We start from the raw sequence: 21,025 nt of genomic DNA, 5'->3' as shown, positions 1-21,025 counted from the left end.
CTGTACTGGTATTAGAAGAAGCTGTGGTCTTTCACTCTCAATCTAGTAACCAGCTCCAGTACCTAGTTCAACAACTAACAGTGTCAGGTGACTGGACTGCATGGCTCGATGGCTTCTCCACCACTTCCATCTTCAGAAAGGAAACATTTCCTTCTGCTGTTCTGTGCTGCCTCACTGACTGTCATCCTGGAACCACGTACACTACCATTTAAATGATATTTTCTTACGGTTATGTCACAACATAAACCTGTAGTTCACAACTTGAAAGATACATTGAAAACTAAAAATGTATCTAATGTGAGCTAGAAATGTTTTTATTGGTTTGACTACATGTCAGGTGAGTCATTAGGGGGCATTGGCAATTATAGTAAATAAAGAAACAGGTAAATATCAGCAAATTATTATCAAAGTTTAGGTATTTATGGCACAGGCAAAATCCTAGAGGAGAAGCTGGTTCAGTCTGATTTCCACCAGAAACTGGGATATGAATTCCCCTTTCAGCAGAACAATAACCTAGAACACAACGTCAAATCTACACTGGAGTTGCTTACCAAGAAGACAATGAATTTTCCTGAGTGGCCGAGTTACAGATTTGACTTAAGGCTTCCTGTTAAGGCCAGGGCTGATTTCAAGGTTTTACTTTTAACCTACAATGCATTACATGGGATTCCTACCTATCTCTCTGATTTGGTCCTGCCGTACATACGTACCTACACGTACGCTACGGTCACATGACGCCTCCTAACTGTCCCTAGAATTTCTAAACAAACAGCTGGAGACAGGGCTTTCTCCTATAGAGCACAATTTTTATGGAATGGTCTGCCTATTCATGTGAGAGACGCAGACTCGGTCTCGACCTTTAAGTCTTTACTGAAGACTCATCTCTTCAGTAGATCCTATGATTGAGTGTAGTCTGGCCCAGGGGTGCGAAGGTGAAAGGCAAGGCACAGGAGCAAAGAACCACCCTTGCTGACTCTGCCTGGCTGGCTCCCCTTTCTCTGCCTCTGACCCTATTACGGGGACTGAGTCACTGGCTTACTAATGCTCTCCCATGCCGTCCCTAGGAGGGGTGCGTCACATCACCCCAGGCTTTTTTCACTATACTCGACTTGAGTGGGTTGAGTCACAGACGTGATCTTCCTGTCCGGTCTTGCTCCCCCTCGGGCCTGTGCGGTAGAGGAGATCTTCTTGGACTATACTCAGCCTTGTCTCAGGGTAGTCTGTTGATATCTCTCTAGTGGTGTGGGGGCTGTGCTTTGGCAAAGTGGGTGGGGTTGTATCCTGCCTGGTTGGCACTGTCTGGGGGTATCGTCGGACAGGGCCACAGTGTTCCCCGACCACCCCTGTCTCAGCCTCCAAACTCAGCAAAAAATGAAACGTCCCTTTTTCAGGACCCTGTCTTTCAAAGATAATTCGTAAAAATCCAAATAATTTCACAGATCTTCATTGTAAAGGGTTTAAACACTGTTTCACATGCACCTGTGGAACGGTCATTAACAGCTTACAGATGGTAGGCAATTGATGGTAGGCAACCAAAGAGGCCTTTCTACTGACTCTTTCTACTGAAAAACACCAAAAGAAAGATGCCCAGGGTCCCTGCTCATCTGCGAGAACGTGCCTTAGACATGCTGCAAGGAGGCATGAGGACTGCAGATGTGGCCAGGGCAATATATTGCAATGTCCGTACTGTGAGACGCCTAAGTCAGCTCTACAGGGAGACAGGACGGACAGCTGATCATCCTCGCAGTGTCAGACCACGTGTACCAACACCTGCACAGGTGCCCGGATCTCAATCCCACTGAGCACGTCTGGGACCTGTTGGATCGGAAGGTGAGGGCTAGGGACATTCCCCGCAGAATTGTCCAGGAACTTGCAGGTGCCTTGGTGGAAAAGTGGGGTAACATCTCACAGCAAGAACTGGCAAATCTGGCGCAGTCCATGAGGAGAAGATGCACTGCAGTACTTAATGCAGCTGGTGGCCACACCAGATACTGACTGTTACTTTTCATTTTGCCCCCCCTTTGTTCAGGGACACATTATTCCATTTCTGTTAGTCACATGTCTGTGGAACTTTATGTTTATGTCTCAGTTGTTGAATCTTGTTATGTTCACACAAATATTTACACATGTTACGTTTGCTGAAAATAAACGCAGTTGACAGTGAGAGGACGTTTCTTTTTTTGCTGAGTTTAAACTGCAGTAGTCTATGTACTGGAGGCTAGGGTCAGTCTGTCCTATCTGGTGTAATTCTCCTGTCTTATCTGCTGTCCTGTGTGAACTTAAGTGTAATCCCCCTAATTCTCCCATCTCTCTCTCTCCACCCGGACCTGAGCCCTAGGACCATGCTTCAGAACTAAACTCAGCAAACTTGAAACTTGAAAGTAGACGCATTAATATGCTACAGTACCATGGAGGTGCATGGAGAGGAACAAATGTACTTAATAAAATAAAATACAAATTTGAAACATTAGTTTATTTAATCCATTACATTTTAGAAAGAATCAAGATTACTCAGTGTGCTGGTGTTGTTCATGGTGAGTCTATAGCAGGGGTTGTAACTGGTTCAGGTAACAGAACTGAAAACCGAAAAATAAAAACATTTGAAGAGGAAGAGAAACAGAACCGTGAACTAAAGTAATCTCCAGGGTTCCGGAACAGAAACATTATTTTCAAATCTTGAGAACTGGTTAATAATGTTCCTTTTCGTTCCCCCCAAATGATTCCTTATGTCTGGTATTCATACACTCAGTGTACAAAACATGAAGGACACCTTCCTAATATTGAGTTGAAACACCCTTTTGCCCTCAGAATGGACTCAATTCGTCAGTGCCTGGATTGTACAAGGTTACAAAAGAATTCCACAGGTATGCTGGACCATGTTGACTCCAATGCTTCCCACAGTTGTGTCAAGTTGGCTGGAATGCTTTGGGTGGTGGTCTGGATATCACAAAATAAAAACTGAAAAACACAGCAGCATTGTAGTTATTCACACAAACCGGTGCACCTTGCACCTGCTAACATATCATTCAACGGCACTTACTTATTTTGTCTTGCCCATTCACCCTCTGAATGGCACACATACACAATCCATGTCTCAATTGTCTCAAGGCTTAAAAACCCTTTAAACTGTTACCTCCACTTCATCTACACTGATTGAAGTGGATTTAACAAGTGACATCAATAAGGGATCATAGCTTTCACCTGGATTCACCTGGTCAGTCATAGTCAGTCTGTCATGGAAAGAGCACGTTGTTTTAATGTGTTGTACACTCAGTGTTTAATTCTGCAATTTATTGAAGTTATGATGATATTATTAGCCTATTCCAACCCACATGACATCATGATGCTCAGCGATTTAAGACAGTCCACTTCCAGGTCCACCCATCACTCTTTCCCCCCTGTGGATTTTCAATTGCATCTCGCGCCTGCACATCTCCTTCTATCGAACATGTAAACTAGCTTACCGGTTCCATAGCAAGCTGCTTTATCCATGCTTATTGGTGGAGTAAATTAATGAGATAAATGTAAGAACTATGCTGATTTCACAAGGTAAAGAATTAGCGAAAGTAACCATATTGTGGGAGACAGAGAGCTGGTTGACAGAGAGCTGGTTTCAACTGCAGGGCGCAGCAGGTGTTTATTTGTAAAGGACCACAGGAGGAGGCAGGTAGCTGGGTCCAGGGGCAGGCAGAAGGTCATACACAGGAGGAGGCAGGTAGCTGGGTCCAGGGGCAGGCAGAAGGTCATACACAGGAGGAAGCAGGTAGCTGGGTCCAGGGGCAAGCAGAGGTCAAACACAGGGTGTCTAAAAAGGCAACAGTACAGGCAGGGAAAAGGCTAGTAATGTAGTCCGGGAGATCAGGCAAGAGGTTGATAACAGGAAATCCAATAGGCTAAAGTACAGGCAGGGAATAGGCAAAAGGTGTCATTAGCGAGGCAGGCCAAAACTATCATACACAGGAGGACTAATACGGGTAAAACAGAGCTCCGAATAGAAGTGTGTAACAAAACAAACAATACCTCACAATGATGGGGTGCAAAGAACTGAACTAAATAGTGTGTGTAAATGACATACAGGTGTGTGAACAGGTCATCAGAATTCAGGCGATTGGGATCTGGAGCGTGAGCTGCGTTCAGGGCATCTATGTCTTTGCGAGTGTGAGCTGGAAAGTGGGGTGGAAAGTGAGATGCAGTCAGGGGATCTACGTGTTTGAGAGTGTGAGTTGGAAGCAGACGTTACACATATGAACAGCTAAAAATTGTTTGGTTCGAACCGGTTCAGAATTGTATTCTGCTGTTCAGAACACTGGAACAAAATGAATATGGGTTCTGCTCAGGACGGAACGATTGGAAATACTCAGTGTATATTATCATTACACTATAAATAATTAAGCATTAAAAACACAAGACAGTCTAACAAGGTATTTCCATTCTGGTCCTCGTTCTTATCACACAGGTGGTTCTCCACAAGCCCCAGCTGGTCATGGTGGTTACCAGGAGCGATGGAACCATCATGTGAAACGCCAGCAACCTGGTCAGCAAGAAGAGCCAATGGAGACTGTTAAAGTATAACCATGGGTCGATTCCACGTCTACTGAACAAGAGCCCCACCTGTTGGTCGTGGTCTCCAAGAGAGGTGCCGGTTTAGACTAGGAAGAATCAGACGGGGGCCTCCGGCTACAAGGCTGAATGACCGATACACTATCTAATAAAAGAAGACAGATCACTACAAAGAGAGCCAGTGGGGACGTGTGTAAGTATGTGTGACGGAGGTCAGTGTGCTTTCTTAGCTTTTCCACTCCGTCCCGTACAAGCTCACACCGAGACTAGAACTCCGGGACCACTGGCTGGCAAACCATGTGTGGCCACCCTCATTGATGAAGCTGTGTTTGTAGGCTATACAATGCAGTACCGTACCTAGGGGGCTATGGTTTGGAGAAGGCTCTGCAAACCAACTTACCTCATACCATCAAGTATTCTCACGGCTTGCTAGAGCATTGTGTACTGCTGTAGCACAGCACTTCATAAGAGTATTCTCAAGAATTCTCACAGCTTCAGCTCCGAGCATCACGAGTTCGCTCCCAGTGCTGGGCAATCGTTTTGACACTTTGTATGAATGGAAACTAATGTTGGTGTAGCCTACTCTTAACCAATCCAAAGGCAGCTAGCTGTCTGCTTCCTACCTACTTCCAAAGGCACCTACCTTAGTATGTAACACTTTTCCAGTAGGATGAATTGGAGAAATAGAGAGAGAGAAGAAAGGTGAACGATGATGAAGGCCAGTGATGAAGATGTGTCTAGAGACTTGCTGACACCAGCCTGGCATGTGGATTCAATATGGCATTGTTCGGATGGATGGCTGTATATTTGCATCTCATAGGAGTCATACCTTCGCCGTGTCAATCTCCAGGAGGAGACGTTCTCACGGACGTCATGGGGTCACTATAACCGGAAGAGGTGTGAAGACTGATGAAACTAGAATCGACTAAATGACTAAACTCGCTGTTGTTTGTTACCTATGCATAGTCACTTAGCCCCCACCTTCATGTAGAGATTACCTCAACTAGCCTGTCCCCTCCACACTGACTCGGTACCGGTGCCCCCTGTATATAGCCTCGTTATTATTATTATTATTGTGTTACTTTTTATCATGACTTTTTATTTTAGTCTACTTGGTAAATATTTTGTTCTTCTTGAACTGCACTGTTGGTTAAGGGCTTGTAAGCATTTCACGGTAAAGTCTACACTTGTATTCGTCGCATGTGACAAATAAAGTTTGATTTGAATTGAATGTTATCGTGTGAATTAATTTGTCATGTTTGGATTGTTTCAATAGTTCATAAAGAGCCTTGAATGTTGATATGTTTCATTGTACTTTAAGTGCTATGGATTCCTTGTTACAGAGCCACTGTTATTCTGTTCGTCTGATGGCGGACAGTTCAGAGAGTAACAACACAGGGTTTCTTATCATACAGTGGGTGTGGGGATAGTTCAGAGAGTAACAACACAGGGTTTCTTATCATACAGTGGGTGTGGGGATCAGATTAGAGAAAGTGTGTGAAGTTTTATGCCTTTTGTTTGAATGTTTTGGGTCATTCAAAGTCATGTTAATTAGACAATGAGAGATACTGGCATTGGGCGCTCTTTGAAGAATAAAAGCTGAGTTTTAATGTTGATCATGGAGTCTTTGGTTAACTGATCTCCTGATGTACTTTTGTATGTGGTGAATTTTCTATGCTGTTAAGACTCAGGATATTTTGTATTATTTTTATTGTAAAGAATTCTGGTATGTACCATTTGCTAACTGCATTCTTATTGTGTAACTAATAAATCTGATTATTTTTAAATTGATACGAACCGTATTCCTCACATTTCTGAGTAATATTCCTTGAATTATTATTTAGTGAAATGTCTAACTGTAAATGTTCATCACAATACACATAGCATATTTGCTTGGTCTCGAACTGTGCACTTCTGAACTCAATTATTTAATGCTAGAACATCGATAAATATTAAATCCTTGTCCATTAGTAACCTCTTAATAATAGCATAACAGTAAACCTAGACACGTGCATCTTACAGTATTCTGAGTGATGAAGCAAGGCTTGCTACCTTGGCTATACCAACTGGGGATATGGGCCTGTAGCATTCACATGATAATGGAATCAGATGGTATATCATAGTTGGGTCATAGACCTCTACACTAATTCTCTGTCATCTTCAGACAAAGTGAATTTTCACTATTCTATAAGTTACTGCAATTTGGGATGGGATTTGTAGGCAGCATCATGTGATAACACATTCACATTCCAGTGAGCTCGAGACGTTTGTAGACACTGTAGCAGCGTGAGCAACTGGTGCTAGCAATTCAGTGAACAACTATCCCAAAATGGAAATATCTGACAAGAATAACAAGTAAATAAGTAACATAATCAAGCTCTTGCCCATTCACCCTCTGAACAGAACACATACAAAATCCATGTCTCAATTGTCTCAAGGCTTAAAAATCCTTCTTTAACCTGTCTCCTCCCATTCATCTATACTGATTGAAGTGGATTTAACAAGTGACATCAATAAGGGATCATAGCTTTTACCTGGATTCACCTGGTCAGTCTATGTCATGGACAGAGCATGTGTTCTTAATGTGTTGTACACACAGATAAACACAGGTATACCAGTATAACACTTGGTTAGAGAGAACATTTTTAATCCGTTTTTAAAAAGTTGTAAAATGTAATGTCAGTGTGTTTGGGGCAAAAAGCCCCCAGGGAAATCAATGCAAGTCAATGGTACCCATATAAACATTTTACAAATCATGTCCTAATCATCAATAAGTAACTTATTTGAGTTACACAATCAATTTTGAGATACTTTCGGATGATTTGGACAGGAACGGTGAAAATAAACATAGTGGACGTACATCAAAACCTCATCCTAGTGAGGTTGTTAACAGTGAGATGTGCAATGTCATTCTGTTCCAATATTTAAAGCTTGTCACGATTTCTATTTTCAGTTTTGTATCTTTATATTTAACTTCATTATTGAAAAGGACCCGTCAGTAAAGATTTCACTGTTAGTCTGTTGTTTACCAAGCATGTGACAAATCAAATTTGATTTGATTTCATCATACTGTGTATTAAAAAGAAACAAATGGCCCATAAACATGTGATACTGTATGCTATGCTATGTCATGTTAGGCTGTATTATGTCATGCCATGTTATGCTGTATTATGTCACGCCATGTTATGCTTTATTGTGTCACACCATGTTATGCTATATTACGTGTAGCAACTGACAAATGTAAAAAGCACTTTTATGACCTAATCTTACTGTGACACAGAGTAGGAATCACTTTGTCTAAAAATACAATACCCATGATTCTATCCATAGTGGAATCTGTCCCTGATGTGGACAGTGATGACAGCAGAGATCATGATGACCAGCCCCACAGACACCAGGATGATCCTCAGCATGCACACAGACATGCTACCAGCAGGGGGAGACACTGGTTCACAACAAACAGACAATATGTTACAGTTCCTCTCGCAGATCAGACACTTCCTCCTCTGTGCAATTAGTCTGGGGATGCTAGTAGGTGCCAGGCACACTGGTTTGTGTCAAGAACTGCAATGCTGCTGGGTATTTGAAACTCAACAATTTATTGTGTAATGCATTCGACACCTTGTAGAGTCCATGTCTGGATGAATTGCTGCTGTTCTGAGTGTAAAAGTTTGGGGTGAAACTCAATATATGGAGGAGTTCTTATGTGTTGTGAACTCACACGTATGTTAATTCATATATATAGTTAGTATAGGTCTTAATGCTTTGTACACTCAGTCTACATATGACATACAGTATTTGAGATGTTTATTTGTGTGCAGTGTGTGTGTGTGTGTGTGTGTGTGTGTGTGTGTGTGTGTGTGTGTGTGTGTGTGTGTGTGTGTGTGTGTGTGTGTGTGTGTGTGTGTGTGTGTGTGTGTGTGTGTGTGTGTGTGTGTGTGTGTGTGTGTGTGTGTGTGTGTGTGTGTGTGTGTGTGTGTGTGCGTGCGTGCGTGCGTGCGTGCGTGCGTGCGTGCGTGCGTGCGTGCGTGCGTGCGTGCGTGCGTGCGTGCGTGCGTGCGTGCGTGCGTGCGTGTGTGTGTCTTACCAGATTTCATTGGACAGAGTTCCACTATCTCCTTGGTGTCGTTGGCCCAGCTGACTTGGTTGCTGTGGTTACAGATGATGGAACCCCCTGCCACATAGACAGAGAGCAGGGGGACAGTGGAGGTCTCAGCCCCTCTACTCTCTCCTCCCACCTGAGAGCAGGTGCTGTTGTTACAGCTGGAGGTGACAGAGGTGTTCTGACCTCTGCAGGTCACAGTCACCTTACAGATGGCATTGATGTTGGAGACAGAGTCCACTGTCAGGACTGGAGGCTCAACTCTCTCTGAAAACAAATATAATCCCTTTATTGTTTGTTTATTAACCTGAGTACAGGAGCTAGAGTACTAATGAATATGCATTTAACCTGTACACCATGTTTAGCTCTATTGATTGATACTGTAACTGTGTCACTGTAGAAAATAATAGAAAAACTAGTCAAACATACCTTGGAGAACTAACAGGTATACAATAATAGTTTTTTCTTTGTCACCAGTCACTCCTGCAGTATAAGGTCCACTGTCTCCTTCCTGTATGTTCTTCAGTAGCAGAGAGAAGTTTCCCTTATAAAACTCAACCCTGTTGTTGTACTCAGGAGACAGTCTCACTGACAATGTGTCAGTGCATCTTACAATATTAGCTGATCTGAAGCTCCACTTAAAAACCTCCAACTCTTTCAGTTGAACATTTTCCTGGACATCCAGACGAACATCCTGTCCCTTCAGCAAAAACACAGAGCTGGACTCTATGAAATAAATACACAGAAGAAATAATGTGATGAGGATGATGAGGATGGAATCCATAATTCCATAAGTATTGATTAGGGCCCTGTGTTTTGCACAATCATGTGACATAGCAAGCTTTTATCCTGTTTTTAAAGCCTTATGCAGAAATGATAATTACACCAATAATGAAAGTAATTGTCTGAGGATGGTGTTAGATCTGACATAAAAATAAAAAGGGACAGTTTGATGAAAAAGCTTTAAATAAAAGTTAAAATCCAGTCATGTCACAAAACACATGGCCCTGAATCACATTATACTAGAAGAGAACAGGCTACTCTGGAGAATCATGCTTCTTTAATAAAGTTAGATCAAAGCTGAATGAATGTCTGTAGGCTACTTTGAATCAGCACTGTATAACTCAGGAAGATCTAGATGTGTCTGTAGGCTACTTTGAATCATCACTGTATAACTCAGGAAGATCTAGATGTGTCTGTAGGCTACTTTGAATCAACACTGTATAACTCAGGAAGATCTAGATGTGTCTGTAGGCTACTTTGAATCATCACTGTTTAACTCAGGAAGATCTAGATGTGTCTGTAGGCTACTTTGAATCATCACTGTATAACTCAGGAAGATCTAGATACATTTCATACATTTTCCCTGACACCCAAAACTACTCGTTACATTTCGAATGCTTATCAGGACAGGAAAATGGTCCCATTCACACATTTATCAAGAGGAAATCCCTGGTCATCCCTACTGCCTGTTATCTGGCGGACTCCCTTAACAAATAAAAAACAATTGTGCCGTCTGGTTTACTTAATATAAGGAATGTGAAAGGATTTATACTTGTACTTTTACTTTTGATACTTAAGTATATTTTAGCAATTACATTGACTTTCGATACTCACGTTTTTTAAAAACTTTTACTCAAGTAGTATTTTGCTGAGTGACTTTTACTTTCTATTAAGGTATTTTCAGTCATTTTCTATTAAGGTATCTTTACTTTTACAGAAGTATGACAATTGACTGCTCTTTCTGAGGCCCAGACAACAGAACCTGAGATACACAAAAGCCTACCTGATGATGCTATGCAGGTCAGCAATCCAAACCCTAAAAGGAGAGACATGGTGTTGAGATGGTGCTCCAATGAATATAGTAGATAGGTAGATGGACGGACAGATTAACATGTGAAATGTTTGCTTGTGTCTGTGTTTCCTGTTGAGCAACTTCTCTTTTTTAGCTCAAACCACACTGAAGGGGGCCGGTAAAGAGAAATGGCCCATATGTGCTAATTGTGGGTCAGTTATGAATTTCCCCCACTAACGGTAAAGGTTAAGATTGTGGGAGGGGAAGCTGAACCTGATGCTTGCTCGTGTCTGTGTTTCCTTTTGAGCAAATTCTCTTTTCTGGGTCAAACCACACTGACAGCAGTAACACCAGTGGGATGGGTTTGGTTCATGGTGATTGTGTGTCTTGCAAGTAATGACAACTTTTAACTAAAATTTAGCATGTGTTTATGTGCGTCTCCCCAACAGAAATGTTCAATTCCTTCACAGGACATTTCTGTACTAAATAAGATGCAACAGTAGAAAACTATAGATTCACAGATCAACAACATTTGAGCCATGTATGTTCAGGATTTTTCATCTAAGTTAAAATATAAAACAACAAATATAGTGACTAAAGAATAACAGTTGTTCTTATGGATTATTGGGTCAAAGGGTCCACAGTATATCACAAGGTGTGTGAGACCCCTCCCTCCTCTCAAGGGGCCCGGTAGAGTTGAAGTTGACCATAGGTGCTGATTGAATTTCCCCCACTAACGGTTAAGGTTAAGATTGTGGGAGGGGAAGCTGATCCTAGATCTGTACCTAAGTGAAACTTCACCCTACCCTCAATGGGCCATACTCTGTACTGGTATTAGAAGAAGATGCGGTCTTTCACTCTCAATCCAGTAACCAGCTCCAGTGCCTAGTTAAACAACTAACAGTATCAGGTGACTGACCACTTCCATCTTCAGAAAGGAAACATTTCCTTCTGCTGTTCTGTTCTGCCTCACTGACTGTCATCCTGGAACCACGTACAATAACATTTAAATGTTCTTTTCTTACAGTAATGTCACATTTTCTATCTTCTTAGGTTGTTACAACAAGAAACCTGTAGTTCACAACTTGAAAGATACATTGAATACTAAACATGTATCTAATGTGAGCTAGAAATGTTTTTATTGGTTTGACCACCTGTCAGGTGAGTCATTAGGGGGCATTGGCGATTATAGTAAATAAAGAAACAGGTAAATATCAGCACATGATTATCAAAGTTTAAGTATTTATGGCACAGGTAAAATCCTAGAGGAGAACCTGGTTCAGTCTGATTTCCACCAGAAACTGGGATATGAATTCCCCTTTCAGCAGAACAATAACCTAGAACACAACATCAAATCTACACTGGAGTTGCTTACCAAGAAGACAATGAATTTTCCTGAGTGGCCGAGTTACAGTTTTGACTTAAGGCTTCCTGTTAAGGCCAGGGCTGATTTCAAGGTTTTACTGTTAACCTACAAAGCATTACATGAGATTGCTCCTACCTATCTCTCTGATTTGGTCCTGCCGTACAGCAGGGCTTTCTCCTATAGAGCTCCATTTTTATGGAATAGTCTGCCTATTCATGTGAGAGACGCAGACTCGGTCTCAAACTTTAAGTCTTTACTGAAGACTCATCTCTTCAGTAGGTCCTATGATTTAGTGTAGTCTGGCCCAGGGGTGCGAAGGTGAACGGCAAGGCACAGGAGCAAAGAACCACCCTTGCTGACTCTGCCTGGCTGGCTCCCCTCTCTCTGCCTCTGACACTATTACGGGGACTGAGTCACTGGCTTACTAATGCTCTCCCATGCCGTCCCTAGGAGGGGTGCCTCACATCATGCCAGGCTTTTTCACTATACTGGACTTGAGTGGGTTGAGTCACTGACGTGATCAGCCTGTCTGTTTTTTCTCCCCCTCAGGCTTGTGCGGTAGAAGAGATCTTCAGGGACTATACTCAGCCTTGTCTCATGGTAGTAAGTTGGTGGTCTGTTGATATCCCTCTAGTGGTCTGGGGGCTGTGCTTTGGCAAAGTGGGTGGGGTTATATCCTGCCTGTTAGGCCCTGTCTGGGGGTATCGTCCGACAGGGCCACCGCGTTCCCCGACCACTGTTGTCTCAGCCTCCTGTATCTATACTGCAGTAGTCTATGTGCTGGAGGCTAGGGTCAGTCTGTCCTATATGGTGTAATTCTCCTGTCTTATCTCCTGTGTGAACTTAAGTGTAATCCCCCTAGTTCTCCCATCTCTCTCCACCCGGACCTGAGCCCTAGGACCATGCCTCAGAACTACCTGGCCTGATGACTCCTGGCTGTCCCTGTCCCAGTCCACCTGGTCGTGCTGCTGATCCTGTTTCTGCTGTTCTGCCTGCGCTATAGAACCCTGACTTGTTCACCAGACGTGCTACCTTTTCCCAGACCTGCTGTTTTCGACTCTCCCTCCCTCCCACACCTGCTGTCTCAACCTCTGAATGCTCGGCTATGAAAAGCCAACTGACATCCTAAGGTGCTGACCTGTTGCACCATCTACAACCACTGTGATTATTATTTGAACCTGCTGGTCATCTATGAACATTTGTAACATCTTACATTTACATTACATTTAAGTCATTTAGCAGACGCTCTTATCCAGAGCGACTTACAAATTGGAAAGTTCATACATATTCATCCTGGTCCCCCCGTGGGAATTGAACCCTGGTCCCCCCGTGGGAATTGAACCCACAACCCTGGCGTTGCAAGCGCCATGCTCTACCAACTGAGCAACACGGGACCACATCTTGAAGAACGATCTGACCTTAACGGCCATGTACTCTTAAAATCTCCACCCAGCGCAGCCAGAGGAGGACTGGCTACCCCTCAGAGCCTGGTTTCTCTCTTGGTTTATTCCTAGGTTCTTGCCTTTCTAGGGAGTTTTTCCTAGCCACCGTGCTTCTACATCTGCATTGCTTGCTGTTTGGAGTTTCTGTATACCACTTTGAGACATCTGCTGATGTACAAAGGGTTTGGGCGATAGATAGCCTAGTGGTTAGAGCATTGGGCCAGTAACCAAAAAGCTACTGGATTGAATCCCTGAGCTGACAAGGTAAAAATCTATTGTTCTGCCCCTGAGCAAGGCAGGTAATTCACTGTTCCCTGGCCACTGAAGACGTGGATGTCAATTAAGGGTTTAAATGCAGAAGACACCTTTTAGTTGAAAGCATTCATTTGTACAACTGACTAGGTATCCCCCGTTCCCTTTATAAATACATTTGATTTGATACTGACTACACACCCACTCACATACAAGCTGCTGCTGCTCTGTTTTTCTTATATCCTGTTGCCTAGTCTCTTTACCCCAATACATATCTACCTCCATTACTCCAGTTTCCCTGCACATGTAAATATGGTATTGGAACTGACTTTTTAAATATTTCCTGTATATAGTATGCTTACTTACTTTATTGTGTATTTCTTATTCCTTTTTCTCGTGTGTTTTTTTTCTAGTAATACATTGTTTTTGATTTTTGCATTGTTGGGTTTGCAAGAAAGGCATTTCACTGTACTTGTGCATGTGACATTAAAACTTGAAAGTAGACGCACACACCTTAATATGCTACAGTACCATGGAGGTGCAGGGAGAGGAGAAAAAAAACAAAAAACATTTTGAAACATAAGATTAAGTCTAGGCGTTCCGTGAGCGGGACACCTGTCGACAACATCCGGTGAAATTGGAGGGTGCGCAATTCAAATAAATAATCAGAATATTAAATATTTATGAACATACAAGTATCTTATATCGGTTAAAAGCTGAAATTCTTGTGAATCAAACTGCATTGTAAGATTTACAAAAGGCTTTACAGCGAAAGCATACCATGCCATTGTTTGAGGACGGTGCCCCACATCAACATATTTTTCAACCAGTACAGGCTTCACAAAATCACAAATAGCGATTAAATAAATCACTTACTTTTGAAAATCTTCCTGTTTGCAATCCCAAGGGTCCCAGCTACAACATGAATGGTAATTTTGTTAGATAAAATCCTTCTTTACATCCCAAAAAGTCAGTTTAGATGGCTCCATCGATTTCAGTAATCCAATTGTTCAACATGCCAAGATAGGAACCCCAAAAAATACACCTAAACTTTGTTCAAACAAGTCAAACTACATTTCTATCTAATCTTCCGGTACCCTAAAATGTAAATAAACTATAATATTTCATACAGAAAGAAGTATATTCAATAGGAAAACAAAATAAGCCAGTGCATGTCCTCTTCGTGCCGCGCCAAGACTGATTTTTAAAGCTGACTCTTTCCTTACTCCTATTTCTTCTTCATCATTCAAGTTACAAGCCTGAAACCTTGAATACAGACGGTTGACATCTAGTGGAAGCCAGAGGAATTGCAATCTGGGAGCTGAATTACATAGGAGCCATAGCTATTCATTGAAAGAGCATGGGATCTCAAAAGAAAACATTTTCTGGTTGTTTTTTCTTTGGATTTTTGGCTACAATATCACTTATGTTATACTCTCATACATTATGTTAACAGTTTAAGAAACTTCCAAGTGTTTTCTAACCAATGCTACCAATTATGTGCATATCCTGGCTTCTGGGCCTGAGTAACAGGCAGTTGACTTTGGGCACCCCAGTCAGGCAGAAATTCAGGAAACTAGACCCTATCCCTAAGAAGTTTTAAATCCATTTTAGAAAGAATCAAGATTACTCATTGTGCTGGTGTTGTTCATGGTGAGTCTATAGCAGGGGTTGTAACTGGTTCAGGTAACAGAACTGAAAACTGAAAAATAAAAACATTTGAAGAGGAAGAGAAACAGAACCGTGAACTAAAGTAATCTCTAGGGTTCCGGAATAGAAACATTATTTTCAAATCTTGAGAACTGGTTAATAATGTTCCTTTTCGTTCCCCAAAAATATTCCTAATGTCTGGAATGCACTCAGTGTACAAAACATGAAGGACACCTTCCTAATATTGAGTTGAAACCCCCTTTTGCCCTCAGAATGGCCTCAATTCGTCGGTGCCTGGATTGTTCAAGGTTACAAAAGAATTCCACAGGTATGCTGGACCATGTTGACTCCAATGCTTCCCACAGTTGTGTCAAGTTGGTTGGATGTCCTTCGGGTTTTGGTCTGGATATCATATCAAAATTGGATGACAAATCAAAGGAAGATTTTCAAAAAGTAAGTGAATATTTCATCGCTATTTGTGAATTTATGAAACTGGTGCAAAAATATTTTGATGTGGGGCGCCATCCTCAAACAATGGCATGGCATGCTTTCGCTGTAATAGCTATGGTAAATCGGACTGTGCAGTTATATTAACAATAATTTAAGCTTTCAACCGATATAAGACACTTGTACCTACCTAAATGTTTAATATCCATAATTTTTATGATCATATATTTGAATTTCACCGCTAGCGGGACACCTATATTGAGTTGCACCCCCACTTTTCCTCTCAGAAGAGCCTCAGTTCATTTGGAGCATGGACTCTACAAGGTGGCCCATGTTGATTCCAATGCTTCCCACAGTTGTGTTAAGTTGGCTGGATGTCCTTCGGGTGGTGGTCTGGATATCTCAAAATAAAACCTGAAAAACACAGTAGCGTTGTAGTTATTGACACACTCAAACCGGTGTGCCTAGCACCTACTAACATACTCATTCAACAGCATTTAAATATGTGTCTTGCCCATTCACCCTCTGAATGGCACACATACACAATCCATGTCTCAATTGTCTCAAGGTTTAAAAAACCCATCTACACTGATTGAAGTGGATTTAACTTCTCTAGAGTAGGGGGCAGCATTTTCACGTTTGGATGAAAAATATACCCAAATTCAACTGCCAGTTACTCATCGCCAGGAGATAAGATATGCATATTATTAGTAGATTTGGATAGAAAACACTCTGAAGTTTCTAAAACGCTAACGTCACACCTACCATAGAGAGGTTTTACCAAGTGACATCATTATCATAGCTTTCACCTGGATTCACCTACTCAGTCTGTCATGGAAAGAGCACATTCTTAATGTGTTCTTAAATGTTTTGTACACTCAGTGTATAATTCTGCAATTTATTGAAGTTATGATGATATTATTAGCCTATTCCAACCCACATCACACCATGATGCTCAGCGATTTAAGACAGTCCACTTCCAGGTCCACCCCTCGCTCTCTCCCCCCTGTGGATTTTCATTTGCATCTCGCGGCTGCACTTCTCCGTCCATCGAACATGTAAACAACTAGCTAACCCGTTCCATAGCAAGCTACTTTATCCATGCTTATTGGTGGAGTAAATGAATGAGATAAATGTAAGAACTATGCTGATTTCACGAGGTAAAGAATTAACGCAAAGGAACTATATGAACAGTTAAAAAACGTTGGTTCCAACCGGTTCTGAATTTTATCATGCTGGTTGGAACACTGGAACGGAACAAAATAAATAGGGGTTCTGCTCAGGACGGAACGATTGGAAATACTTAGTGCATATTATCATTACACTATAAATAATTAAGCATTAAAAACACAAGACAGTCTAACAAGGTCTTTCCATTCTGGTCCTCGTTCTTATCACACAGGTGGTTCTCCACAAGCCCCAGCTGGTCATGCTGGTTACCAGGAGCGATGGAACCATCATGTGAAACGCCAGCAACCTGGTCAGCAAGAAGAGCCAATGGAGACGTGTTAAAGTATAACCATGGGTCGATTCCACGTCTACTGAACAAGAGCCCCACCTGTTGGTCGTGGTCTCCAAGAGAGGTGCCGGTTTAGACTAGGAAGAATCAGACGGGGGCCTCCGGCTACAAGGCTGAATGACCGATACACTGTCTAATAAAAGACAGATCACTACAAAGAGAGCCAGTGGGGACGTGTGTAAGTATATGTGATGGAGGTCAGTGTGCTTGCTTAGCTTTGCCACTTCATCCAGCACAAGCTCACACCGAGACTAGAACCCCGGGACCTCTGCCTCGCAAACCATGTGTGGCCACCCTCATTGATGACGTCTTAGCCAACTACAAACCATGTGTGGCCTCATCGTTGATGACGTGTTGGCCAACTACAAACCATGTGTGGCCTCATCGTTGATGACGTGTTGGCCAACTACAAACCATGTGTGGCCTCATCGTTGATGACGTGTTGGCCAACGACAAACCATGTGTGGCCTCATCGTTAATGACGTGTTGGCCAACGACAAACCATGTGTGGCCTCATCGTTGATGACGTCTTAGCCAACTACAAACCATGTGTGGCCTCATCGTTGATGACGTGTTGGCCAACTACAAACCATGTGTGGCCTCATCGTTGATGACGTCTTGGCCAACTACAAACCATGTGTGGCCTCATCGTTGATGACGTGTTGGCCAACTACAAACCATGTGTGGCCTCATCATTGATGACGTCTTGGCAAACTACACTACCAAAAAGATAACAGTTCGATAACTCCCGTTACACATGAATTGATTCGACATGTCTACAATCTCATAGAAGAAAAAATATCACTGAAAAGAGCGCCCACTTTCATGTATTTCTGTGGATCAGTCCAGAATATGATAATACCCCTGTAGCTACATTGATGTCTCTCCTTTTAAATGGATGGCATGGTTAAGGGTGTCCAGGCACCCATAGATAGATCATCCATACATGCATAGATGCACAATCTATTTTACAATAAAGACTTGCTTGTGTGTTTTCTGTCCTCTCAGGCACTGAGGAGCTGGTCTATTCTGGTCACTGTTGGGACCGACCATAATCGTGTTGGACATCCCCCCCTCTTCGTCTTCGCTATCATCGCTAAGGAAGTAGTTTAATATGGCCTGTTTAACTAAGGCAGTGCACCTATTTCTCAATTGCCTAAATAGCTGCCAATCAGGTAACGAGGCAGTTTGTCTAGCCTTGACCCAGGCTTGATTTCTTAGTAAAGTAGAGTAAAATTATTTATTTCTTTTTTTGACTTTGAGTTGCTTGAAAGGGGCATGTTAATCAGCCAGAGAGGTAAAAAATGATGAGAATAATTGAAGTGCCAGAACAGGGTCTGGTATGAAAGTAGTAGAAATAAGCTCTTCAAAATATAGATCATGAAGGAAAGCCTGGGGTGAGATTCTTTTTACATTTCTCTTCACATTTATACAAGGGACAGAGTTTTTCAATTTTCTATCTCTAATGCAAGCAATAGCGCAGTGTTCGCTAATATCATTTGCAAAAACACCACTAGCCAAAATATTTATGGGGATGGGTAGTCATGATAACATCAATCAATAAAGAGTTGTTTTTTTGTTTTTTTTACATTAACCTTTCTCGCCCCGGGGTTCCGCTAGCGGAACACCCACAACATTCCGCAACCTTTCGCAGCGCGCAAAATTCAAAAATATTTTTGGGAAATATTTAACTTCCACACATTAACAAGTCCAATACAGCAAATGAAAGATAAACATCTTGTGAATCCAGCCAACACGTCCGATTTTTTAAATGTTTTACAGCGAAAACACAATATATATTTATGTTAGCTCACCACAATAGCCAAACACACAACGCCATGTTTTCACCGCAAACATAGCTTTCACAAAACCCACAAATAGAGATAGAATTAATCACTAACCTTTGAACAACTTCATCAGATGACAGTCTTATAACATTATGTTATACAATACATTTATGTTTTGTTCGAAAATGTGCATATTTATAGCTACAAATCGTGGTTTTACATTGTGAATACGTCGCCATAATGCACCAAATTGTCCGGAGAAATTTTGGACAGTCACGGAATCTAACCAAAAAACTCATCATAAACTTTACTAAAAAATACATGTTGTACAGCAAATGAAAGATACACTGGTTCTTAATGCAACCGCTGTGTTAGATTTAAAAATAATAATAACTTTAGTACAAAGTACAGAATGCAATATTGTGAGACAGCGCCCAGCAATTCTCCGCCTTGTTGGAGCCAACATATAACACAAAAATACGAAATAACATCATAAATATTCTCTTACCTTTGATGATCTTCCATCAGAATGTAGTGCAAGGAGTCCTAGTTCCACAATAAATCGTTGTTTGGTTTTAGAATGTCCATTTCTTCTGTCGAATTAGCAACTTTGGCTAGCATTGTGGCGCACACGTGTCCATCAAGTCTTGGCGCATGGAACGAAAAATTCCAAAAGTCACAATAAACGTTGAATAAACTGGTCAAACTTGGTTTAAAATCCATCTTTATGATGTTATTATCATATGTATCAAATAAAGTCAGAGACGGAGCATTTCGTCGTGTATGCCTAACGCATTTCAGAAGACAATGTCGTGTTCCCTGGTGCGCAGCTGAATACTGACAATAGGGCGGACCTGTCACTCCAAAAGCTCTCATTCGGTCTCACATCAAGCTAAACACCCCATTCAACATTCTACTGCCTGTTGACATCTAGTGGAAGGCATATGAAGTGCATACAGATCCATAAATATAAGGCAATTGAATAGGCAAGCCCTGACACAGAGCCCCATTTTCAGAATTTTCACTTCCTGTTTGGAAGTTTGCTGCCAAATGAGTTCTGTTTTCTCACAGATATAATTCAAACAGTTTTAGAAACTTCAGAGTGTTTTCTATCCAATAGTAATAATAATATGCATATTGTATGATCTAGAACAGAGTACGAGGCCGTTTAATTTGGGCACGATTTTTTCCCAAAGTGGAAACAGCGCCCCCTATTCCCATCCGAGTGGTTTTTGTTATAAGCTGAACTCAAGACAGATATTCTTAAACTTTTACTGCAGTGGGTTAAATCAGTGTCACACAAAGTGTTTCTTGGTAGTCTTAAACAAATCTAATTTGAAACAAAAGTACACACCTCACACATGATTATGGGCTTAAATAACAGAAGACACCTGTACCACGTCAGATATAAAGTTGAAATGTATAACATTGAGTTTGCATCCCAATATTACACTTATATAAAAATCTAATCAAATTGTATTTTTCACGTACACATGGTTAGCAGATGTTAAGATTAGCCCCTTTTTTCAATTTTCGCCTAAAATGACATACCCAAATCTAACTGCCTCTAGCTCAGAACCTGAAGCAAGGATATGCCTATTCTTGATACCATTTGAAAGGAAACACTTTGACATTTGTGGAAATGTGAAATCACCGTAGTTGAATAGATCTAGTAAAAGATAATACAAAGAAAAAAATATGTATTTTTTTTCTCCGTCTTTGAAATGAAAGAGAAAGGCCATAATGAATTATTCTAGCCCAGGTGCAGTTTAGATTTTGGCCACTAGATGGCATCAGTGTATGTGCAACGTTTTAGACTAATCCAATGAACTATTGCGTATCTATTCAAAATTCGTGATCAAGACTGCCCAAATGTGCCTAATTGGTTTATTCATACATTTTCAAGTTCATAATTGTGCACTCTCAAACAATAGCATGGTATTATTTCACTGTAATAGCTACTGTAAATTGGACAGTGCAGTTAGATTAACAAGAATTTAAGCTTTCTGCCCATATCAGATATGTCCTGTGATTTTTTGTTGTTGTTGTTTCTTACAACCTCATGCTAATCACATCTAAAATGTGCAAACTCGGTCCACCCGGGG

General features: G+C 41.5%; 1 protein-coding gene across 1 annotated transcript; it reads right to left on the bottom strand.

Moving 5' to 3' along the window:
- Window positions 1-2,458: 2,458 nt before the first annotated feature.
- On the bottom strand, window positions 2,459-10,607 carry LOC139550238 (SLAM family member 7-like). Its single transcript, XM_071360981.1, has 5 exons — window positions 10,449-10,607; window positions 9,092-9,388; window positions 8,648-8,929; window positions 7,873-8,005; window positions 2,459-2,576 (listed from the first exon to the last, which is right to left on the bottom strand). The coding sequence occupies exons 1-4, from the start codon at window positions 10,495-10,497 to the stop codon at window positions 7,881-7,883; spliced, it is 753 nt and encodes a 250-aa protein (XP_071217082.1). The 5' UTR covers window positions 10,498-10,607; the 3' UTR covers window positions 2,459-2,576; window positions 7,873-7,880.
- Window positions 10,608-21,025: the final 10,418 nt, after the last annotated feature.

This window comes from Salvelinus alpinus, chromosome 23, assembly GCF_045679555.1.
Source record: "Salvelinus alpinus chromosome 23, SLU_Salpinus.1, whole genome shotgun sequence".
NCBI lineage: Eukaryota > Metazoa > Chordata > Actinopteri > Salmoniformes > Salmonidae > Salvelinus > Salvelinus alpinus.
The sequence above is the reverse complement of the archived record's forward strand: the minus strand, read 5'-3'. Positions and strand labels throughout refer to the sequence as shown.